This window comes from Microcaecilia unicolor, chromosome 11 (genome assembly GCF_901765095.1).
Source record: "Microcaecilia unicolor chromosome 11, aMicUni1.1, whole genome shotgun sequence".
Lineage (NCBI taxonomy): Eukaryota > Metazoa > Chordata > Amphibia > Gymnophiona > Siphonopidae > Microcaecilia > Microcaecilia unicolor.
In genome coordinates this window covers 117,594,593-117,617,303 of record NC_044041.1, presented here as the reverse complement: position 1 = coordinate 117,617,303, position 22,711 = coordinate 117,594,593, and the positions used below count along the sequence as shown (strand labels likewise).

The window sequence follows — 22,711 nt, the reverse complement described above, 5'->3', positions numbered from 1 at the left end:
ATTAGACAGCTTATAATGCCAAATGAAAATATCACTGTGCCAGCAGAAGTATGTGCCACTTTCTGTCTGATTCGTCTTTTTGCAGCCTACCAGAGAGACTTCTGAGGCTTTACTGAATCCTCCATGAGCCGTTCATCGTGGATATTTCTCGCTATATACAAATCATTTTGACCCCTGAGGCAGGCTTTTCAGTTGAAATGTCACTGTCAGGTCATCATCATTTATACAATAAAGTCATCCCTTTTGGAACACCTGTGGCGTCTGCGTCCTCCTCTTGGTTGTCAACACCGTTTGTTTCATTCTTATTAACAGTGGTGACATTTTCTCTCCTTTTGTGCATATGAGCTATAAGTGTATGCACATCTCTCTCTCTCAAGCATTTTCATTTTGAATATCCTGAAACTAGACAGGAAGCACTGCCATATCCTATATAATAATTCTCACCTCCAACGTTCTAATCTTGCTGCCTGTGTCCGTGGCTCCTTCGGAGTTGCTGAGCTAGGCTCCGTAGTCAAGCCAACGTCACCGTTGCAATTATGCTGTGAACTTCAGAACCCGCGAAAAAAGAAAAAAAAATTCCATGCCTCACAGCTGATCCATGTCCAGCAACCCTCCTCTCTCCTCTGCCCCCCCTGCAGCTACCCATGTCCAGAGACCCTCGTCTCCCCTTGCCCCCAACTGCAGCCACCCATGTCCAGCAACCCTCCTCTCCCCCTGCAGCCACCTGTGTCCAATGACCCTGCTCTCTCACCTGCAGAAGTCTCGCGAGTCCGCCATTGGAAGTCTCGGCAGCCATTTTGAACAGCAATCCAGCAGCGGGGAAGGGTCAGGGCCAGCGCCGGGCAGGCAGGACCGGGGATCTTTCCTGCCTGCCCCGAAGAATTCGCTACACAACCTGGGTGGCTGGAGGGGAGGCAGGTGATAGAGCAGGATCGTTGGACATGGGTGGCTGGAGGGCGGGCAGGGGGAGAGGAGGGTCCCGAGACCAGAGAGGTGGGGGTGGAGGTCCTCAGACCATAAAGGGGGGAGAGGTGGGGGCACACACTCAACTCACTCTCTGTCTCTCACATACACTCTATCTCTCTGACACACACTCTCTCTCTCCCAAACATACACTCCGAGGAAAACCTTGCTAGCGCCCGTTTCATTTCTGACAGAAACGGGCCTTTTTTTACTAGTATGTATATAAAAGACACCACCATCAAAATGAGAACAGTGTATAAGGAAAATGCTGTATAAACCAGACATCTTAGAATTTAGCTTATTCTCACTGGACTCTAATCATCAATTCTATCAACAGACTTACCAACACAATACAAACATATTAAACGTCTGTTCTGGCTGAGAGTTTTCAACAGAATATATTGGCTTTTCAATGTGCATGGTAGCACCAGCATTTTTGCTAGGTTTTGAAGTACATTCTCTCCTTGAATCAAGACGTGACTGTCTAATGCTTACCTCCCATGCAAGCTAATATAGAATGCTGCTTCCCTTCAGATGTACTGCAGGGATAGGAGTCCTAGTGCTGTAGAAGGATATGAAGGGACGCCATTTTACAGAGCAGGTTAACACTATTAGATCTACAAACAATTGTGCTTCATGTCCCTAAGCCAAGGTAAATGGTCCTTTCACAGCAGTCAAAATCAAGCACTTTGAAGATAACAGTAATTTATCAAAAGCTTTCTGCTTTTATCAACAATCTGCTACTGGTACTGACTGGATAGGACCCCTACTTATTGGAACGCTAAGGGGAAAATAAATAACAAGAGATAAGGCAGCAAATAAAAGATAAGGCAGCAAATTGCAAAAGGAAAAAAAAAACATAAAAAGCTTCAGAAACTATATTTAAAATATTCAAATAATTTGCAGTAAACTGCTTACGAACTAGGACACTATGGCCCTTACTTTAGACGCTTTATTCATGTTTTGGATGTCTGAAAATTGGCAGTCATCTATATTGCATGAAATGCAAATCCCCATTTTATAAAGCCAGCATACGTTGTCTAAAACTGCAGTATTACCTTAAAGAAAAAGGATGTGATTTGGGAGTGTTTTGGACAGAACCAGGAGGAGCCAAAATGTGACATCGAACTCTGATTCCAGAAAGGGAAGGGACATCTATGGTACCCAGCATTCCAGGTCACAGAAAGGTGCTCCAACTGAGCAGCTCTGCCCTAGAGAGAAGTGGGAAGTCACCCTTAATTTTTTTTATTTATAACCATTTAAATTTTTACAAGCGATAAAACAACTTGTTGGAAATACAGAGAAAGTAATATGTAGGAATTATTTCAGTCAGGTAATTCTATTCTCTTCCTTAGACCGCTAAATAGGAAGAGTGAAACAAGATAAGGAGATCAATTAAACAATAAACAGAAATAAAACCGTGGTATTAACCTGATTATCCCCAGATATTACTCGTCTAATTCATTATTCCACATTGATCATCTGGTTGGCTTCTTCAAGGCCAATACGGTGTATAGTCAAATCATTTCATTGAAAACCTACTTATTGTCCAATATTAGTTAGAAATAATATATCTGATTACATTCTCTCTCTTTTAAAAACCAGAAGTTATTTAACAATACATATACTTAAGTCTCTAATTCAAATCCCACTGATTAAAGTAATCCCAGTTGTCACAAGCTTCACTCCTTTTAAAGTAATAATTTGAGGAAATATTTCTGAGGAAAACTTTAGGAGTCATACCCGGAACTCTGGGAAAAACAATAATCTCGATATTAATCATCTATAATAATATTCATTTTATTATTCAAAATTTCTGGTCTATTATCATTTTCAAAATCATAACCACTTCTTGCTTATGTAGAATCATTTGTTATATTGATTTTTTACTCTCAAAGGGTTCAGTTGAATTGTCCATTTAACTCTCTAATAAAATTATATCTGAAACAAAATTATGTACTGCCACCATTAGGTCCCGAAGCGCCTTCCAGATGATATTCAATGTAACCTCCACGGGAGTCAAAACTCCAAGTTGATTTCTCATAGGTGTTTAGGAGTGGTTCCGCCGATTCGGGTTCTGCTGTAAACATCCTCCGTTTCAGCATATACCTCTAACTCACTCCTTCACTCCTTTGGACAAGGTGGTTGAATAATTTGAGAGCGATGGAGTTGTTTTTTCCAGGTCCAAGAGCATCGACGCTCCTTCACCAGCGCTAATCAAAGGACTCGCCAACCCTTTCATCTGTGGGCAGTTCGTCGCACAGCGGTCCTGCACTTGCTGCCCAGGGGATAAAATGCTGGCCATCGGCGGCTGACCGCCGGTTGTCCCCTTCCTCCCCTGCCAGCGCATCACCTCCAAGCCCCACCCCAAGTGCATTCTTCTTACTTGCTGGGGAGCTGGGAGCAGCCATGTGGCTGTCGGCTCCACCGGTTCCCTGCTCCCTCTGCCCCGGAACAGAAGTAATTACTACTACTACTACTATTTAGCATTTCTATAGCGCTACAAGGCATACGCAGCGCTGCACAAACATAGAAGAAAGACAGTCCCTGCTCAAAGAGCTTACAATCTAATAGACAAAAAATAAATAAAGTAAGCAAATCAAATCAATTAATGTGAACGGGAAGGAAGAGAGGAGGGTAGGTGGAGGCGAGTGGTTACAAGTGGTTACGAGTCAAAAGCAATGTTAAAGAGGTGGGCTTTCAGTCTAGATTTAAAGGTGGCCAAGGATGGGGCAAGACGTAGGGGCTCAGGAAGTTTATTCCAGGCATAGGGTGCAGCGAGACAGAAGGCGCGAAGTCTGGAGTTGGCAGTAGTGGAGAAGGGAACAGATAAGAAGGATTTATCCATGGAGCGGAGTGCACGGGAAGGGGTGTAGGGAAGGACGAGTGTGGAGAGATACTGGGGAGCAGCAGAGTGAATACATGTATAGGTTAGTAGAAGAAGTTTGAACAGGATGCGAAAACGGATAGGGAGCCAGTGAAGGGTCTTCAGGAGAGGGGTAGTATGAGTAAAGCGACCCTGGCGGAAGATGAGACGGGCAGCAGAGTTTTGAACCGACTGGAGAATAGCAGAAGGAGCAGGGAACCGGCAAAACCGACAGCCACACGGCTGCTCCCTGCACCCCTCCTGCAGTGTGCACCCAGGGTGGACGGCCCCCACCGCCCCGCACTCGGTACGCAACTGCTCCCATGTGAACCTGGCAAGGGTTCCCGGGTCCTGTAAAAGTTTCAGGAACTAAGGACATTCATGGAACTAATTTTTTATATTCCACGTGTAAGGGAGAGCACTAAATGTGCAAATGCTTGAGACACTGTTCCACACAGACAACTTATAAACCAAGTACTCTCAGTATGGGCCCTAACGTGACTGACTGGGTTGATAAATGGTTGAGTGGAAGGCGACAGAGAGTAATGGTAAATGGAACTCACTCTGAGAGAAAGCATGTTACCAGTGGTATGCTGCAAGGTTCAGTTCTTAGGCCTGTTCTTTTTAACAGCCAAAGGGCTGTCTGGTAAGATTTACCTCCTTGTGGATAATACAAAAGTCTGCAATAGGGTAAACACCCCTGATGGCATAGATAGCATGAGAAGAAATTAATGAAGCTTGAAGAACGGTCTAGAATTTAGCAGCTAAGATTTAATGCTAAAAATGCAGGGTCATTCATTTAGGCTGAGGGAGCACTACAGTTCAAGGGTGAAGTACTTCTGTGAATGAAAAAGGAGCGGGACTTGGGTGTGATCATATGTGATGATCTTAAGGTGGTCAAACAGGTTAAAAAAAAAAAAAAAAGATGGTGAAAGATAGATACTTGAGTGCATAAGGAGAAAAATAGCCAGCAGGAAAAAGGAGGTGATGATGCCTCTGTAAATATCCCTTGAGACCTCATTTAGAGTACTGTGTACAGCTCTGAAGACCACACCTTTAAAAAGATAAACAGAGTAGAGTCAGTCCAGACGGCTGCTACTAAAATAGACACTGGTCATCAAAAAGTATATGGGGACAGACGTAAAAGACCTCAATATATTTACATTGCATGAAAGGCAGGAGAGGAGAAATATGCTTAAATACCTCCATAAAGGAAACTCTGGAATGATGGGGCATAGGATAAAGGTGAAACTTCTTCAAAGAAAGGGTGATGAATTCATGGAATGACTTCCCGGTGGAAGCTGTGGGAACAAAGATGGATTTGAATTCAAGCTTGGGACAAGTATGTAGGACCCATAAGGGACAGGAAGAGTTAGTAGATGGCATGGATGGGATATATTTTTTTATTTATTGGGATTTACAGCGTGTGTAGCATGCTAGTCCAGCTGCAGAGTGGTGTATACTCAAGCACACTATGTTTTAAAGGCTTGGGGAAACAGCCAGGCTTTCATCTGCTTCCTGAAGTACAGGTAGTCTCGAGTTTCACGTAGATCCTCCGAGAGTAAATTCCAGAGCATGGCGGCTACTCCTGAGAAGGCTTGCTGGAGGGTATGACATTGTACAATTTCTTTTGATGAGGGTACACATTGTGGTGCTCCTTGAGAGGACGTCAGAGGTCCGCAGCCAATCTGGGGCTTCGAGAATCCTTCGACCAGGGTGCAACACGATCCTTTTCAACACATGACCTACCATGGGCCAAGGATGTCTCTCCAAGCCAGGGCTGCAGTACAGCTCTTTACGACTGCTGAAGAATGTGCACTTTGCAATCCCTTTTCATTGCCATCAAGTTCAGAAGCAGAGAACACCATCGGTCCACCATTGGCTGATAACCCTAGCTGGATAGTTTCTATTCTTCTAGGTCCAAGGAGTGCCTGCTGAGAAAGCCCACCTCCCTGCGATGTGGAGCTGCTGACAAGAAGAGAATATTTTTCTCCACCCAACTGATGAGGGAAGCTGCTTCCACCACCATTGGACAACTGTGGATCCTGCCTTGCTTGTCGATATAAGCCACTACCATCACATTGTCAAAAACGCGGATCAGGGCCCCTGCCAAAAATGGAGCAAAGTCATGTAAGGAATTCGGCACTGCCCTGAGCGCCAAAGCGATTCATCGACCACCGAGACTCCTGCTCCATCCAGGTGCCCTGTGCCAGATGGAACTTGTAATGAGCTCCCCAAACCGACTTACTGGTGTCCACTGACTCTACTTCCCATTGTGTTATTGGAAAGTGAGCTCCAATGATCTAAGTCCAGGGCATAAATCACCAATGCATACTCAATCTGGCAACCAGCATCCAAGAAAGATGAAGGTTGTACTTCTGTGACATTGGAGACAGATGCCTGAGAAGAGATTCCTGTAACGGCTACATACGAGCCATTGCCCATGGCACCACTTCCATCACCGCCTTCATTGACCCCAGAACCTGGACATAGTCCCAAACCCTGGGTCTGCCTTGACTGAAGACAAATTTGTTAAATCAGCTTTGACCTCCTGAGCTCAATGAAGAAGATCCTTTCCTGTGCTGTGTCGAATAGAACGCCCAGATACTCTAGCATCTGGGATGGAGTTAGTCTGCTCTTCTCTAAATTGATCACCCAACCCAACGACTGCAGAAAACAATCAACTTTGTCCATTGCCGCAACACTGTCCAAATACGATGCATGAGTAAGCAAGTTGTCAAGAAACAGATGAACTGATTTCCTGGCACCGAAGAAAGTACACCACCACCATAACCTTAGTAGCTGTGGTGAGACCGAAGGGCAAAGCCCTGAACTGGAAGTGACAGCTCAGTACAACATAAAAATCTCTGATGCGGCAGCCATATGATATATGCAAGTACGCCTCCTTGAGATCGACAGTGAGAAATTCTTCCACTTGAACCAAGGCTATGACTCAAGAGTCTTCATGCAAAAGCAGGACACTTGGAGGCAGCAGTTTAGACCTTTAAGTCTAGACAAAAGGTGCCTTCCTTCTTTGGAATGATGAAGATTTATCTGCTTTGTCCCTGTTCAGCTTGGGGAACTGGAACAATGGCCTGGAGAGCCAGAAGGAATCTACAATGGTCTGAACATTGACCGCCTTGGTTCCCTTTCGACAAGGAGACTGCAAGAAGAGAGAAGCGACTGGGCAGGAAACTACAACTTGTAACCTTCTGTAAGAATATCTAGAATCCAATAGTCTGATGTGATTTTGGTCCACTCCTCCTGAAGACATCCTCCCACCAGAGGAAGAAAAGAGTGGACCATCCTCACATCATTGTGAAGCTCTGGAGGCATTGGGCACTCTAGCTGAACAACTGGAGGGTTTCCTGTCAGCAATACGGTCAGTACTATCTGCTCTCTCAAAATGAAGATTGAGACCCCCCTGAAGACAGACAACCGGAGGCTTTCGGCTTATTCTCCAGCAGTCACTGTGGCTTAGTTTCCCCCAACTTTTTCACCAAGTTATTAAGATCTTCTCCAAATATTCATTAGCCCCAAAAGGACAATTCTAGGCAAGACTTTGATGTTGCATCTATTGCCCAATGCTGCAACCAGAGTTGCCGACATGCCATGACAGCCAAAGACACACTGTGGGCCGTAACCCTTAACATGTCAAATGGCATTCACCAAGTAGGCCAACTCCGTTACAAGTTGGGTGCTATGGCACCCATCTTGTGTTGCCAACTGCTGATGCCTCTTCAGGCATGCTCTTGCCACCAACGAGCTGCACACTCTCGCTTGAAGGTCCAAAGAGGCCACTTCAAAGGCTTGTTTCAGCAAGTCTTCTAGCTTTCTATCCTCTAGGTCTCTTAGGGCAATGCCTACCCTTCCACTAACAAGGTGGTCATCTTTGTCGTCATCATAACCAGGAAATCCACCCTGGGGAGCTACAATTTATTTTTCTCCTCCGGAACCAATGAGTGGAGGTGAACAATGGCTCTTCCCACTCTTAGCCCTGCATTCAGCAAGACCCATTCTGCTGTAATCAGGTCCTGAATGTCACGATACATCTGAAAGGCCTTTGAAGAACCTCTAAGCTCCCTCATGATTGATGAAGATGAACTCCTGACGCTGAAGCAGTAGGTTCTTCCATGGAAAAAGCACTGCCAGTGCCTCAGAAATAATGGTACTGAGCTCCTCTTTATGAAAGTACTTCAGTATTTTCAGGTCATCACTCTCCTCGGGAGGGAACTCTCCCTCCAATAGCTCCTTCAATGATGGCTCCTCTGAATAGACCAAGGCCATATCAGATAAGAAGGGAGAAGCAAAGATAGCATTATCTGCCCACTCCTGGAGGCCTAAACGAGATCTCTTAGGCGATGGTTGGGTAGCAGGGCAAGAAAATGAAGCACCTTGCAGGAACTCTGACTGTTCTTGCTTCAGTGAATAGGCCTGGGGTAAGAGCAATATAAACTCTGGAGAAAAAGATCCTGATGCAGCTGAATGCTCTGTCGGGCCCTGAGACTGTAAAATGGTGGCTGTGCTCTGCACTTAACATAGTAAGCTATGGCAGATAAAGACCTGAATGGTCCATCCAGTCTGCCCAACAAGTAACATTCATTCTCAATTCTAGATTAACAATTAACATGATATTATATACTTGATCACGGTCTTTCTTTGTTATTTGTGGGACATAGACTGTAGAAGCCCGCCTGGCTCTGTCCTTATGTTCCAATTACTGGAGTTGTAATCAAAGCCTATCCAAATCCATCTTTGTCATTTGCGGAACACAAACCGTAAAGTCTGCTCAGCATTATCCTTATGTTCCAAATTACTGGAGTTTCCATCAAAGCTCTCTACAACCCATCCTAAACCAGATTACTATATGTAGGATTCAGACCTTATAAGCCAGCCCAGCACCAGCCTTAGTTGATACAGTCAGGGTTGCCATCTAAGCACCACTTGCAATCCTTTACGTTTTGTTTTTATACCATTTATTTTCTAGTAGTAGTAGTAAACAGAGATCCTCTGTGTTCATCGAAAGCCATTTTGATTTCCACCACAGTTTTTTTGCTCCTCACTTCCAGTTGGCCCAAACAAAATGGTGCCTGTTCCCACACTCTCCTGCATCAAACTGCACACCAGCCCTGCCAGAGAGCCCAAAGACACCAGCATATATGGATGTTGCACCAAATCCAAAGATGTGCTGCCACTGACCATTTCATCTGCATCCTGCAGGATTCCTGGCTTGCATGCACTGCAACACCCTGACGGTGGCCAGCAGGTCCCACAACAGGCACACTGCTTAACTTTCCACGCGAGTCGCCATTCACCCCAACTGTCACACGCGCAGCATATAGCCCAAGCGGCAAGTAAGAACCCTTCCCTTGCACCGAGTAGAACTTGCAGCCCTCCAAGCATTTCTGAGACAAACTTTACTCTTCCCCCAATCTCAGTCTCCACAAGTCTTACTACAGATGAGACAGTATCCCACACTATCCAGCAAACCTTTTTTAAGTTTTGTTGTGCTAGAAAAGGAGAGCTCCACAAGAAACATGGAAGAGGTGAAGGGAAGGTGCCTCCAGGCACCATCATCTACAAAATGGTAACACAGGTAGACGAGCCCTGCCCAGTGTATGCCTGGATGTACTGTACAGGGTGGGGCACTGCTATTTTGTAGATGACAGCGCCCAGAGGCAGGAACAAGTGGGCATTGTTACTGCCTCCTTCCAGGTACTGGGTCGGGGGGGGGGGGGGGGTTGTTGGGGTCACTAGACTACCAGGGAGTTTTGGGGGGGATGGGGCTACAGGGAGTGAAAGAGAAGACAATTTGACTACCTCAGACAGTTGGGTGGAGGGAGGGGGGCCATTACACCACACAGGAATCTTTAATATCGGGGTGAGGATAGATAGGAAACAGTCCAGGGAAGAGTAGTCAGGCTGGAGGGAGAGAAGGGGTGCCACCAGACACCCACTCCTCTCAACCAATCCTTCTACGCTGCCCTGGACCTTGTGTAAAGTTTTCCATGTTAAACGCGTGTGAGAATTGGGGTAGGTAATGAATGCATTGTAATGCAGTCTATGGTAATGGTTTCAGAACAAGTTAAAACCTGCGCTAAAACCATTTGAGCAATTGGCACACAATAATGGAGCGCAAACCCAATATTAACCCCATGTTAAGGTTGATGGTAGTTTTGAATATCAGCCCTTAAGTTTTTAGTACTTCAAACACACACATATACTCCACTGAATAGCCCTAAGAAGGAAGAGGCTGTGCTGCACTGCATTATTTTAAAACTAAAACTGCTTCAGAGAACAGATACGTTTAAAACAGAACCAGAATTTCAAGAACTTGCGACTACAGTACAAACCCAGGCTCTACCTCATGCCCTCTGACGGATCTACTTTCACAGAAAAGATAAAATCTTTTGTTATTGTTAGTTTTGTTTACAAAGAAGAGTTAAAAGTGTAACTTTCCTGACATTTGGCTATGTAAGTTACAGTTTTGTTTTATCCAGGTACTCTTCAAATGCCAAGCTACACTGCCAGAAACCATAATAAAATATGAAAATGCAAAATATATTCTATTAGAGGGATAAGGGACCAACCATGATCAGTGGTTATAACAAGATCACCGGTGCTATAACAGAATGAAAAGCATAAAGAAAACTGAACAAATGCAATATTAACTGCGTACACCTAATGTGTGATGCATTGAGCCTGCCATGAGTGGGAAAGCGCGGGGTACAAATGTAACAAAAAATAATAGTGAAAAATTACCAGCAGAAGCACACTCCAGAAACTCGGCATTGCAGTTATTCATCTCCTTCCTACTGCTGCTGAAATTCATAGCATTTAATGCATTTATTCTAAAAAGCAGACTAGCTGAAAATCTGCCAATTTGAAGAAATGGGTTTCTATGACAGAATTTATACTCAATACAGAAAATGGGGTGTACTTAGGAGAATGTGTGGGGAAGCCTTTGAAAAACCAGCTGCATGCGGAAACTTGGAGAATATGTTGTGGTGGACTGTTAGGGAAAGAACAGGACAGAACTGAAGGAAAAATAAACCGGGAACAAGGAGTTAGTGATTAACAGGCAAGGAGAACAAGAGTTGGCAGAGGGAGGTAGTCAGTTTCTATGATGCACTCCTAAATACCTGAAAATAACAAGTTGCAGACCCATTTACACATAAATAAATGAGCTATCACTATGACTGGATACTCTCAAGTTACTGATATTGAAAACACATTTAATATAAGGATCGCATTCCTGCTCTTCCACTAACACAGTATATAATATTTATCTTACTGTGCATCTCGAATAGATCAAAAACTCAAATTAGCAGAGATTTTCTCCTGTGTGTATCTGTAGAACATCATATAAGAATAGCCATAATGGGACAAACCGAAGGTCCATCAAGCCCATTATCCTGTTTCCAACAGTGATCAATCCAGGTTACGAGTACCTGACAAGATCCCAAAACAGTAAAACAGATTTTAAGCTGCTTACGCTAGAAATAAGCTATGAATTTTCCAATACATCTTAATAATGGCTTATGGAGGAGGCTTCCGAATGCAGGAGATTTTAGGAAAGTAGTCAAACCTTTTTTTAAACTCTGCTAATCTAACTGCTTTTACCACATTCCCTGGAAATGAATTCCAGAGTTTAATTATACATCCCACAGGGAAGGCACTGAAAAATGCTCCAAAAGTAACTCAAACACTGTAAGGAGCCACTGACAGTGCATTCTCTCCTCACAAAGCGAGGCTGCTGGTCCCATGCTCTCGCGGCAGGTGGGAAAACACTCACACATGCACAGTGGGGATGCCAGAGTGTGCTCTTAAAGTTATATACACTATTATAGAGCTCTGCACCAGGTGACATGGATGACGTCACCCATATGTGAGGATGATATGGCCTGCTTGTACACGGAGAAATTACATATTATTAACAATAGCTCTGCAAGTTCATTTTTCAAGTCTATCAGTACTCTGGGACATATACCAGTGTTTCCCAAATCTACCTTGGCATACCACAATGAATTTGCATGAAAGAGTTGGACGCAATAGAGGCAGTGCATACAAATCGATTTTGTGCATATTCATTGTGAATATCCTGAAAACCTGATTGACAAGGGGGTACTCCAGGACCGACTTGAGAAACATTGACGTATACCATCTGGTCCAGGCGATTTGCTACTCTTCAATTTGTCAAATTGGCCCATTACATCTTCCAGATTTACAGAAATTTGTTTCAGTTTCTCGGATTCATCAGCATTTAATACCATTTCTGGCACTAGTATCTCTCCCGCCATCTTCCTTACTAAAGGCTGAAGCAAAGAATTCATTTAATCTCTCCACTATGGCCTTGTCTTCTCTCAGTGGCCCTTTTACCCCTCGGTTATCTTGCGGTCCAACTGATTCATACTTTTAATATACTTAAAATGTTTTTACTATGTGTGATCATCCTTTCAACGTCTCTCTTTGCCTTCCTTATCAGGACTTTGTATTTGACTTGCTATTCCTTGTGCTGTTTCCTATTATTTTCAGTTGGATCCTTCTTCCATTTTCTGAAAGATTTTCTTTCAGCTCCAATAGCTTCCTTCACTTCACTTTTTAACCATGCCAGAAGTCGTTTGGCCTTCCTTCCTCCTTTTTTTTTTTTTTTTTTAATACATAGAGTATATGTGGTCTGGGCTTCCAGGATGGTGTTTTTGAATAGTTTCCACGAATGATGTAAATGGTTAACTTTTGCAGCTGCTCCTGTAAGTTTTTTTCTTTATTTTTTTTTACCAGTCTCCATTTTGAAAGTTAGATGCTAACGTATTGGATTTCCTGTGAGCATTTACTTCAGAGATTATATCAAATCTAATGATGTTATGATCACTGTTATCAAGTGGCCCCAACACCATTACCTCCTGCACCATACCGTGCATTCCACTAAAGAGTAGGTTAGACTTGTTACCCTCTTGTTGGTTCCTGAACCAGCTACTCCATAAAGCAGTCCTTGATTTCATCAAGGAAATTTATCTCCTTAGCATGCACTGTTACATTTACCCAATGAATAAGAGAGTAATTGAAATCATCCATTATTATTATGTTCCTCAGTTTGTTAGCCTCCCTAATTTCTGATAACAGTTTTGCACCTGTTTGTTCATCCTATCACTATCCTTTTCCCCTTTACATGTGAAATTTCTATCTATAGGTATTCCAAAATGTGTTGTGTCCTGAAGACCTTTTAGAGCATTCAATTCAAGGTCCTCCTTTATGTATAATGCTACCACCTTCCACCAATTTGATTCACCCTATCACTGTGATATATGTCTAGGATTTCTATAAAAATAAATCAGCAATAGTAGTGATGATGACTCAAAGGCCACTCTGTGCTTATGAGGAAAAAAAAGAAAAAGACAACCCAGGGCTCTTACAACTGCTCCTAGCAGTAGGGCACAAAAGACTGAAGTGTGCTATGTAACACAGTCCCTTTTCTTACTAGGTTTTCAAGGTTAAACGTCTTAACTGTCCCAAGAAAAGGGGAGTGTCTCTGACAGCATCTATTCACAAAAAAAAAGGAACCTGTAGTGTGCAAACCTCATCATAGGCAATTGATCTGCCTACTTACCGTTCATCTGTCATCAGAACTATCATTTGTCCTCAGACCTGCAAAAATGGGGTGTCCTGTGTACTGCGAGATAAGCAGCACAGGGGCACACCATCAGCTAACAAGTTCCAGCTAGTATTATATACTGGTAATCTTACACAAGCATCCAACAAGACAAAGTCAATTAAGATGACCACCATCAAGAGCTGGGATTTGACGATCATGCCATACAAGTTTATGATGATGTTATTCCCATAAAGAGTATCATTAACCTATAACTTGCTTGATCTTTCTTTCTACAGAAGACTTCTCAAAATAATATAAAAATTGCTTTAAGGCTTATATTAAAAGTAAAATCAAACTAAATAGATAATTAAAATTTACAAAATCAGTACTCTGTCTCCCCCATGAAAAATAATAGTGCAATATGTAGTTTCATCTACATATATTATCAACAGCACAGTTTAGAGGTGTTAAATGTACCAACAACAACAAAATGTTGCCAGTGAAGTTATAACAAGGATAACAGTGTCACAATGGTGCTTTATTTTTAAATTGTTTGTACCAGTACTAATACTTAGAATGCAACATGAGTTTCCAAGACATATTTGCCATTAAAGACAGAGCCAAGTCAAATATGTTAATATCACGGAACACTTGACCTCCATTCTTATTTGAGAGTCAAAATCATTTCCTAGCCTTGTCAGCTAACAATTATTAACCAATTGAAAAGGAAAAGAAAAAAGCTGCAAACCTACAAGTTAGACAGTCAACATTTAAAAAAAAGTATAACACAATATATCATCAATCAAGTTTCAATAAATGATTAAAGAGCAAGAAGGACTCATTAGAATATCAATCTACAACCAAAAAAGTTTAAAAGAAAACTAAAGTGGTTGATTATTACTGATACCTTTATTAGTTAATACTAAACATTTAAAGATGCACTTGTTATCCTTTAAAGATTTGTTATGAAGTGGCAACAAACCAGCAGGGAAATGCATCATGCTACACTTAGGAAAGGGATGTGTCCTTTGCAAATACGCCAGCAGCATTGCTAGGGGATGACAGAAACTGCCCACTAGGGACATAATACTTTCCAGCATCCACAGCCAAGGAGGTTAGATAACAGGAGATAGGATGATGTCAAAAAGTTGAAGCCAATTAGTTTTGTCTCCCTTTCCCATTCCTCAGTGCAACCATCATCCCTGCTCACCCAAAACAAAGCAAGCAAATCTGTGAGCTGCTCTATCCATGTTGTCATTCTTTACTGGTGGTGGCATTTTATTTGATCTTACTTACAGTTTTAAAAATGCTGGCTTGTGCAGCATACAGTTGTACACAGAGGAAGTATTGGTTTCATCGGTTAGAGTAGTAATTAGTTTTAACTTGTAAACCACTGCATCATTTTGAGGGGCTGGTTATAAAGGGCCACCAAAAGAAACATCATGTTATGAGAATCAGGTGCTTAACAATCAGACTTACTATTTATAAGTACAATTTTTTTTTTTAAACGAATTAGGTTGAAACCTGGGAGCATTTAACATCTTTATTTCCTGTGCCTACATCAAAAGAAAAAGATGGCATGTGGGAACTTGCTCTTTTTGTTTTGTGAATTGCAGTGCTATATTATAAAAATGCACTTGCCTTTTTCATTACTACTATTTCACAGAGAGGTATTGAATAATGAGGGATGGGCTTTCTTCATGAAGACGTTCTGTTGAGTCAGTCTAAATGGGCCAAACATTGTCCTTAGCTACCAAGTTCATACAAAGTTAATTATGTTTAAAGGAAAATAAATCTGTTGGCTCACGCTGCTCGCTATGTGAATATTCCAACCCTGTTTTATTATTGCTACCAAGTATTACATATTAAGGGCATGTGTTTAAACTTTGTTTTAATTTGTTTATCCAGTCCATGCATGCACATGGTTTTGCTTTTTAAACCCAAAGGTGAATCCTAAGTGTAGTTGAACAATTAGGTATAAACCGTGTTGTTTCTGACTTTACTTATTTTGGACTCCATACACTAGTGCCAACACGGCCCAATGGACAGCCACTAGCGCTGCTTCATAAACAGACCCTTAAGTTTGGATGGATGCCTGTTCTGGTATATTCATGTGATAATATTTTAAAAACTGTCTATACTTATGGCTATGATTTCTGAATATGCGGAATCATTAAAGGACGGGCTTTTAAATGCCCAGTTGGGTATTTCTTCTATGTTTGTGCAGCGCTGCTTACGCTTTGTAGCGCTATATAAGTGCTAAATAGTAGTAGTAGTAATATATGCTAATCTTAACTTTGTTAAATGTTTCAGACATATCCATCTACTTCCTCCCATGATATAACTGAATTATTATTCTCTCACTGTAATTTTCAAAAGTAGTACACATTGAACCCAAGTTTGCTTGTGATAATGTGTGATATAAATGTGGAAAATAAAATCCTTTATCTTCCACCTTTTAAGACACTGTCTATCCAGCTGGATGGTGATGGCACCAGGAAAGCAATTTGGTCCAGTGAGGACTAATTCAAAATAACCTGTTCCTTAGCTGGGCTCTAGTATTACCATATCGAAAATGTGACCATACCATGCTTCTGAGGTTATGTTCCACTAATAAGTTAAGCGATTAACTGGCTTTCTTGAGAGAAAGCATATAACCTTTGGATGCATAACTAGGAACAAGAACATATACTTATTTATTCAATATCACAATTCCTCATGTACAGCCACAAAACAACCTTTTAGGGTGGATAGTAGATAGTGTTCAGTTTTGGCACAGTATAAGTCATCACAAGAACAAAGTATAAGAAGACCAATGGACTACATTACTGGCTTATAGCCCATTTAGTTATGTTTAAACAAAACAGATTTGCATGAAACAAAATAATTTTATTTTGACTCATAAAACCACTTAGTAGATGACGGCAGAAAAAGACATGCACGGCCAATCCAGTCTGCCCAACAAGATAAACTCATATGTGCTACTTTTTATGTATACCTTACCTTGATTGGTACCTGTCCTTTTCAGGGCACAGACCGTGTAAGTCTACCCAGCACTATCCCCGCCTCCCAACCACCAGTCCCGCCTCCCACCACCGGCTCTGGCACAGACCGTGTAAGTCTGCCCAGCACTATCCCCGCCTCCCACCACCAGCTCTGCCACCCAATCTCGGCTAAGCTCCTTAGGATCCATTCCTTCTGAACAGGATTCCTTTATGTTTATCCCACGCATGCTTGAATTCTGTTACTGTTTTCATTTCCACCACCTCCCGAAGAGGAGGTACAAAACCAAATGGAAGACAGAAAAAGTGAGTTTTAAAAGAACTTTAAAGAAAAAGAAGGACAATTCAGAATGTAATAATGGGAGAAGATCATTCCAAAGTTTAGGTGCAAGAAAATAAAAAACTGTGTGACGTGTAGACTCATAATGCGACCGTTTTGGAGAAGGAAGAAACAAATGATGAGATGTCAAGTGAATAAAAGAGAACAAGATAGGCAGGGGAACCACAGTGAAGTGTCTTGTGAGTTAGAGAACTTTAAGGGAAAAACAAAGAGGGGGTGGGGATGATAGGCTCTTTTCAAACAATGGAGAAGACGTATGATTGTAAATAAAAAGTAATGTTTATTACAACAACTCGACTCAACACAGCCGTGTTTCGGCGCCGTAGCACCTTCTTCAGGAGTCTATAAAAACAAATATAAAACATGCACTTGTCCCTGAAACATGTTCAAAACAGAATAATCCATTTGTGTATCTAAAATGTAAACTTCAACAAAACAGATGAAGTTGTGATTCCATGTGCCCCAATGAAAGGAGAGTTTAATTTTACTTCCATTTAATTTCAATATATTCCATCTTTATAACACCAGGCTTCCCACAACCCACCAGGAAACAGTATATCCTCACTGAAATTTGGCCATCTGTATTGTACAGTACAGTGTAGAAAAAACAGCACAAAATAGAGTTTATAACTGCTATTTCTACCAGCTACAAAAAAATTTTAAGCTGTTTTAATAATATTCAATTTTTATATTTATATCTATATATGGGAAGCTTTCAAATAAATTAAAAACCTGTCAAATAAGCAATTAAAAACAAACAAACCATTTGTCCTCCACCTTTTAAGGCACTGCCTATCCAAGTGGAACAGCTTTAGACTTTTTACAGAATGGACCACACATAGGCAGTCCTTTATTTCTAATAATCTTTGGGTATTATTTTCAATAGCATTTGCTATTGTTTCAGGTGAGCGAAAATGGTGGCAATCTCCGCCTACTGCCTGTAAGCTCCACTGGCTTCAGCCCACATAATGAGCTTGATAGGCTTACCCTGTCTCTTATTTTCATCTAACCTCCCACAGAACACCTCAAGATTACAATCTATACATTCATTTACCAGGACTATTAACCTCATTGACTTTTCAGCCTGAGCTGAACATAGCATGATTCCAGTAAAGAGTGAAAGGTTCTACAACCACAAGATCACAGCTATGCTTGAAACAGAGGAAATTTGATAGTAGACGGTCTGGGCAGAGAAAAGTATATATACCTAAGCTTGAAAAAAATACTGTCAATAATAACAATAAGCTTATTTTTTTTATCATGCCAGGTAGCACCTGGGAAACAGGAATTGAAAAAATGGAATTAAATGAGTATAACACAATGGCAGAGAATCCTATATAATAATTCTCACCTCCAACGTTCTATGCTTGGGACCGTGGCTCCCTGGCTGCAAGTGGTCTGCGAGGCAGACACGCACGGACGTCACTGACGTCACTGACGTCAATACAGCTGATTCCAAGGCAAGGGGAGGAGTAGGGAAACGCGCAGCGTGTTTCCCTACTCCTCCTACTGCCTCGGAATCAGCTGTCACCCCCCCCCCGCGCTACGGCCCCCTCGAAACCCACCCCCTCCCGCGAACCTGTCGATCCCCCCCCCCCCCGGAACGCCGAAAACCGCACACCCCCTCCCGCCGCTGTTGTGCACTACCTTCGGGTAGGTTCCTCAATCATCTTCTCAGAAAGTTTAACTCCGTGCGTCTGACGTCAGACGCACGCAGAGGAACTTCCAGACAAGATGATTGAAGAACCTAAGGGAAGGGAAGAACAACACGGCGGCGGTGGCAGCAATTTTTGCTCGCACGGAGGGGGGGGGGGGGGAACGACAGGTTCGCGGAAGGGGGGGTTCGAGGGGGCCGTAGCACGGGGGGGGGGGGGGGGAATTGCCTGCCTAAGGCCCGTTTCCTTGCCTACAGAAACGGACCTTTTTTACTAGTAAAAAAATAATCCCTTAAATCAGGTCACTTAAAACAGCGTTTCCCAAGTCCAGTCCTGGAGTACCCCTTGACAGTCAAGATTTCAGGATATACGCAATGAATATGCATGATTTGCATACACTGCCTCTATTATATGCAAATCTCTCAGGCATATTCATTGGGGATATCCTGAAAACCTGACTGGCAAGGAGGACCCAACTTGGTAAACACTGACTTAAAAAAGCAAAGGACGAAGAAATAATTAAAAAAAAATCTTTAAATCACAAACAGAAAAAAGCCAAACAGAAAAAAAAGTTATAGATACCAATAGATATACTTAGAGATATTGATATATATACACACACACACACGGGGATGGGGGGTATTTATTAGACAAATTTAACTCTGAAGAGCTAGCCAAGAAACGTACGACAACTTCAACCCTCAGGTCCCTAGCTCCTAAAAACCTTTGACTGGTGCTTAAGTTTGCTAGATATAATTCCATCCCTGCGGTGTGGAATGTAAATAGTCCTCTTATTCTGTCAGGCAGCTAGTAAACTAGCATAAATGTCCTCCTACAAAATACAGGATGCGCTGTAAATTTAACAAGCCTGGAGGATACACTAATCTGGATTTCTTTTATGTTACTTTGAAAGGGCAAAATCCTTCTAAAGCGAGGCAAATGGAAGATGAATCCAAGAGTCTCACAGACTTTGTCTTTAATCCCCTGTACTATCACAAAGAAAAGTAACAGAACTGCAACATACCAAGGTGCTCCTAGTAAAGGAACCAGACACAAACAAAGCAACCATAATAATGAACACCACATTGTTGGCTTCTTCTGGTTTCACTTGGGAAAACAAAATAAAGAAACCACCACAATGCCACAAAGTTGTAAATACCATCTGCTTTATTTGGCCAAGTAAAGATCAAAGATGAAAAGAGTGATAGTCAACTTAGATTGTAAGCTCTTTCGAGCAGGGACTGTCTCTTTGTATCAGGTGTTCAGCGCTGCGTGCATCTGGTAGCGCTATACAAATGCTAATAATAATAATACCAGCACCAGGTGTGTAGAGGAGACACTATAACTGAATAGGAGTGGGGTTTATGGAAGTATTAGGATATTAAATGGGCTGGAAAGGGATGTTATGATCGTATCAGGAATTGTGATAATCAAATTTGGCAGGGGCGATGGGGAGTGCTCCAACAGGGGAAACTGTGACAATACCAAAGGCAGTCTCGAGGACAGTATGATGGGGGCAGAGGACAAGGGTGTTATCCGGTAATAGTAAGACTGGGGAGTTCTTGTTAAATGTTAAGTAGTTCTTGGGAACAAGGGGTGCTTACACTACAGTAGTCGTAAGAATGGTCTTTTCTCTAGAGGAAGATAGTGTGACACTATTCAAATTAGGTCAGCAGGTGGGGGGATGCCATGAAATATGACCAAGGAGATGAGCCACTACCACACACTGTGACATCAAGGAAAGAATGTGATCATACCAGTAAACAGCAGTAAAGGGAAGTAGTGAAAGTATTTGGTGGGGTGGGAGCAAAGGGGCAGTAATAGGGGAGGGCAATCCCTATAAAGGTGCATCCAGCTTCAAGAGGAATGCAACAGACAGGGGTGGAATGCTATCTTACCAGTCAGAGTGTAATCAGTGATATGTATGAGGGAGAAGGACAAAAAAATTAGACACCTGGAACGCTAGAAAGAAAAGGGGAAGCAGTGACAGCCGCTGGAGAAAAACCTGCTGTGCAGAAACTGTCTACTGCCTATGTCCATCTTATTCTTGCTGTTCGCCCCTTTCAGTGAAATTTCTTCAAAAAGACTGTAAATACATTCAAATATGCATGCATACCTACCAATATGGGCTGAGGAAGGCATGGCCTAGTGGTTATAGCATATGTGATCAGATCGTACTTCACACATCGACATGCCTTGGGAACTTTAAGTACATTCAAAGCAAGAAGACAGGAAGAAAATCAGTTGGATCACTAAGGGGCAACGCACAAATCCGTAGGGTTTCAACACCGCATGCTATTTCATCTCCTGTTGCCTCGGGTACCCAACCTATACTTAAGCTCATCTGGACAAGGACTTCTTAAAAATTAACACTAAGATATCAGGTATTATTTGGAAACAATCTGCAAAGCCAAATTATTTCTGCCATTAAAAAGGCAGGCACCTGTTATGGTCCTGAAAAGTCAACCCAAAAAAAGGGGGGGCGGGGAGAGATTCAGTTCCCAACAGCTAATCAAAAATCTGTGCGGAGGCAAGAACTTACGAAAGAAGAGGGACGTGACAGCCCCTGAGGAGATAGCAGTCTTGGGAGGAGGGAAGAGAATATGCAACAATAGCTCTCGACAGTGAAGGAAAGAGAAGATGTGCCAACCGGGGAGGGAGGAGAAGGGGGAGGATATGTTAAGAATACTTGAGGTAGGGTAGGATGAGGAAGTGCTGGCAGTTCCCAGAGCGGGTTGCGAGAGAAGCAGTGACGGTGCCCCAGAGCAGAGGAACAGCAAGAGATGCCATGCTTACCTGGGCACGCAGCTGGGCGAGCTCCGATCCACCTCCCAAGTCGCGTACAGGTTCATGTGCACGGGCCGGGCGCCCGAGCTGATGCTGACAGGCTTGGCGGGCTGCGGGTAGGGGGAAGCAGCGACAGCGGTGGTTGCGGTGGCAGCTACGGCGGCGACAGCTGCGGTGGAGCCCGGTACAGTGGCGGCGGCGGTGCTCACCCTCGGTCCACTTGCGCCGCCGCCACCTCCGCCAACCCCCGCTCCCCCACTGCTTCGTTCCCGCTCCGCCATGGCGGCAGCGGCGTCCCGTCCGCTCTCCCACCCAGATCGGAGGCGCAGGGTACAGCAGCCGTTACCCGCCGCTCAATGCGCACACGCAGGTTCTTCTCTCTGCCCTCCGCTCCCGCCCACCTCCAAACACTCGCGCGCGCACGTGCTCGTTCCCCTTTCCTTCTACGCTCTGTAAACTCCGCGCTCACACTCGCCCCTCCCCGGCTGGTAAACAGAAGCGGCTTGCCATCCGGAAACGGAACTGACCCTCTATGTACACTTCTACTCCGTCCCAACAGTGTTAGTAAACTGTCTGTATCCAAGGAGGCTTTATGACACTAAAGACGGCCCATTCTGAGGGCTGAAGCCAGTAGGCGGAGCTTACCCCCATATTGAAAGACCCCCAAACATTCGCAGACAATATTGAAAACAATAGCAAACTTGTGAAGTTTATATTAACGTGCTGTTCACAGCAGCTGCCTTGACTTCCTCTGCTCTCAGGCCGTCCTCGACCCGCTTCAATCCGGCTTTCACCCCCTACACTCAACAGAAACAGCACTCTCTAAAGTCTGCAATGACCTGTTCCTTGCCAAATCCAAAGGTCACTATTCCATCCTCATCCTCCTCGACCTATCTGCCGCCATTGACACCGTCAATCATAATTTACTTCTTGACACACTCCTCATTTGTGTTCCAGGGCTCCGTCCTCTCCTGGTTCTCCTCGTATCTTTCCCAACGCACCTTCAGAGTATTTTCTAATGGCTCTTCTTCCACCCCCCCCGTCCCGCTCTCTGTTGGGGTCCCTCAAGGATCTGCCCTTGGACCGCTTCTTTTCTCGATATACACCTCTTCCCTGGGCTCGTTGATCTCATCACATGGTTTCCAGTACCATCTCTATGCTGATGATACCCAGCTTTACCTCTCCACTCCCATCACAATTGAAACCCAGGTCAAAGTTTCGGCCTGCCTTTCAGACATCGCTGCCTGGATGTCCAACCGGCATCTGAAACTGAACATGGCAAAGACTGAGCTCCTTGTCTTTCCACCCAAACCCTCTTCTCCTCTTCCCCCACTTTCTGTCTCTGTTGACAACACCCTCATCCTCCCCATCTCTTCAGCCCGCAATCTCGGAGTAATTTTTGACTCCTCCCTCTCCTTCTCTGCCCATATCCAGCAGACAGCTAAGACCTGTCGCTTCTTCCTCTATATTAGCAAAATTCGCCCATTCCTCTCTGAACAGACCACC

General features: G+C 43.3%; 1 protein-coding gene across 1 annotated transcript in view; it reads right to left on the bottom strand.

Moving 5' to 3' along the window:
• The window catches only part of PACS1 (phosphofurin acidic cluster sorting protein 1), a 419,530-nt gene extending 398,019 nt beyond the window's left edge, over positions 1–21,511 (bottom strand). Inside the window, exon 1 of the mRNA XM_030219186.1 lies at positions 21,215–21,511. Within this exon, the coding sequence (XP_030075046.1) occupies positions 21,215–21,486 (272 nt within the window). The 5' untranslated portion in view covers positions 21,487–21,511. The remainder of the gene's footprint in view (positions 1–21,214) is intronic.
• Positions 21,512–22,711: the final 1,200 nt, after the last annotated feature.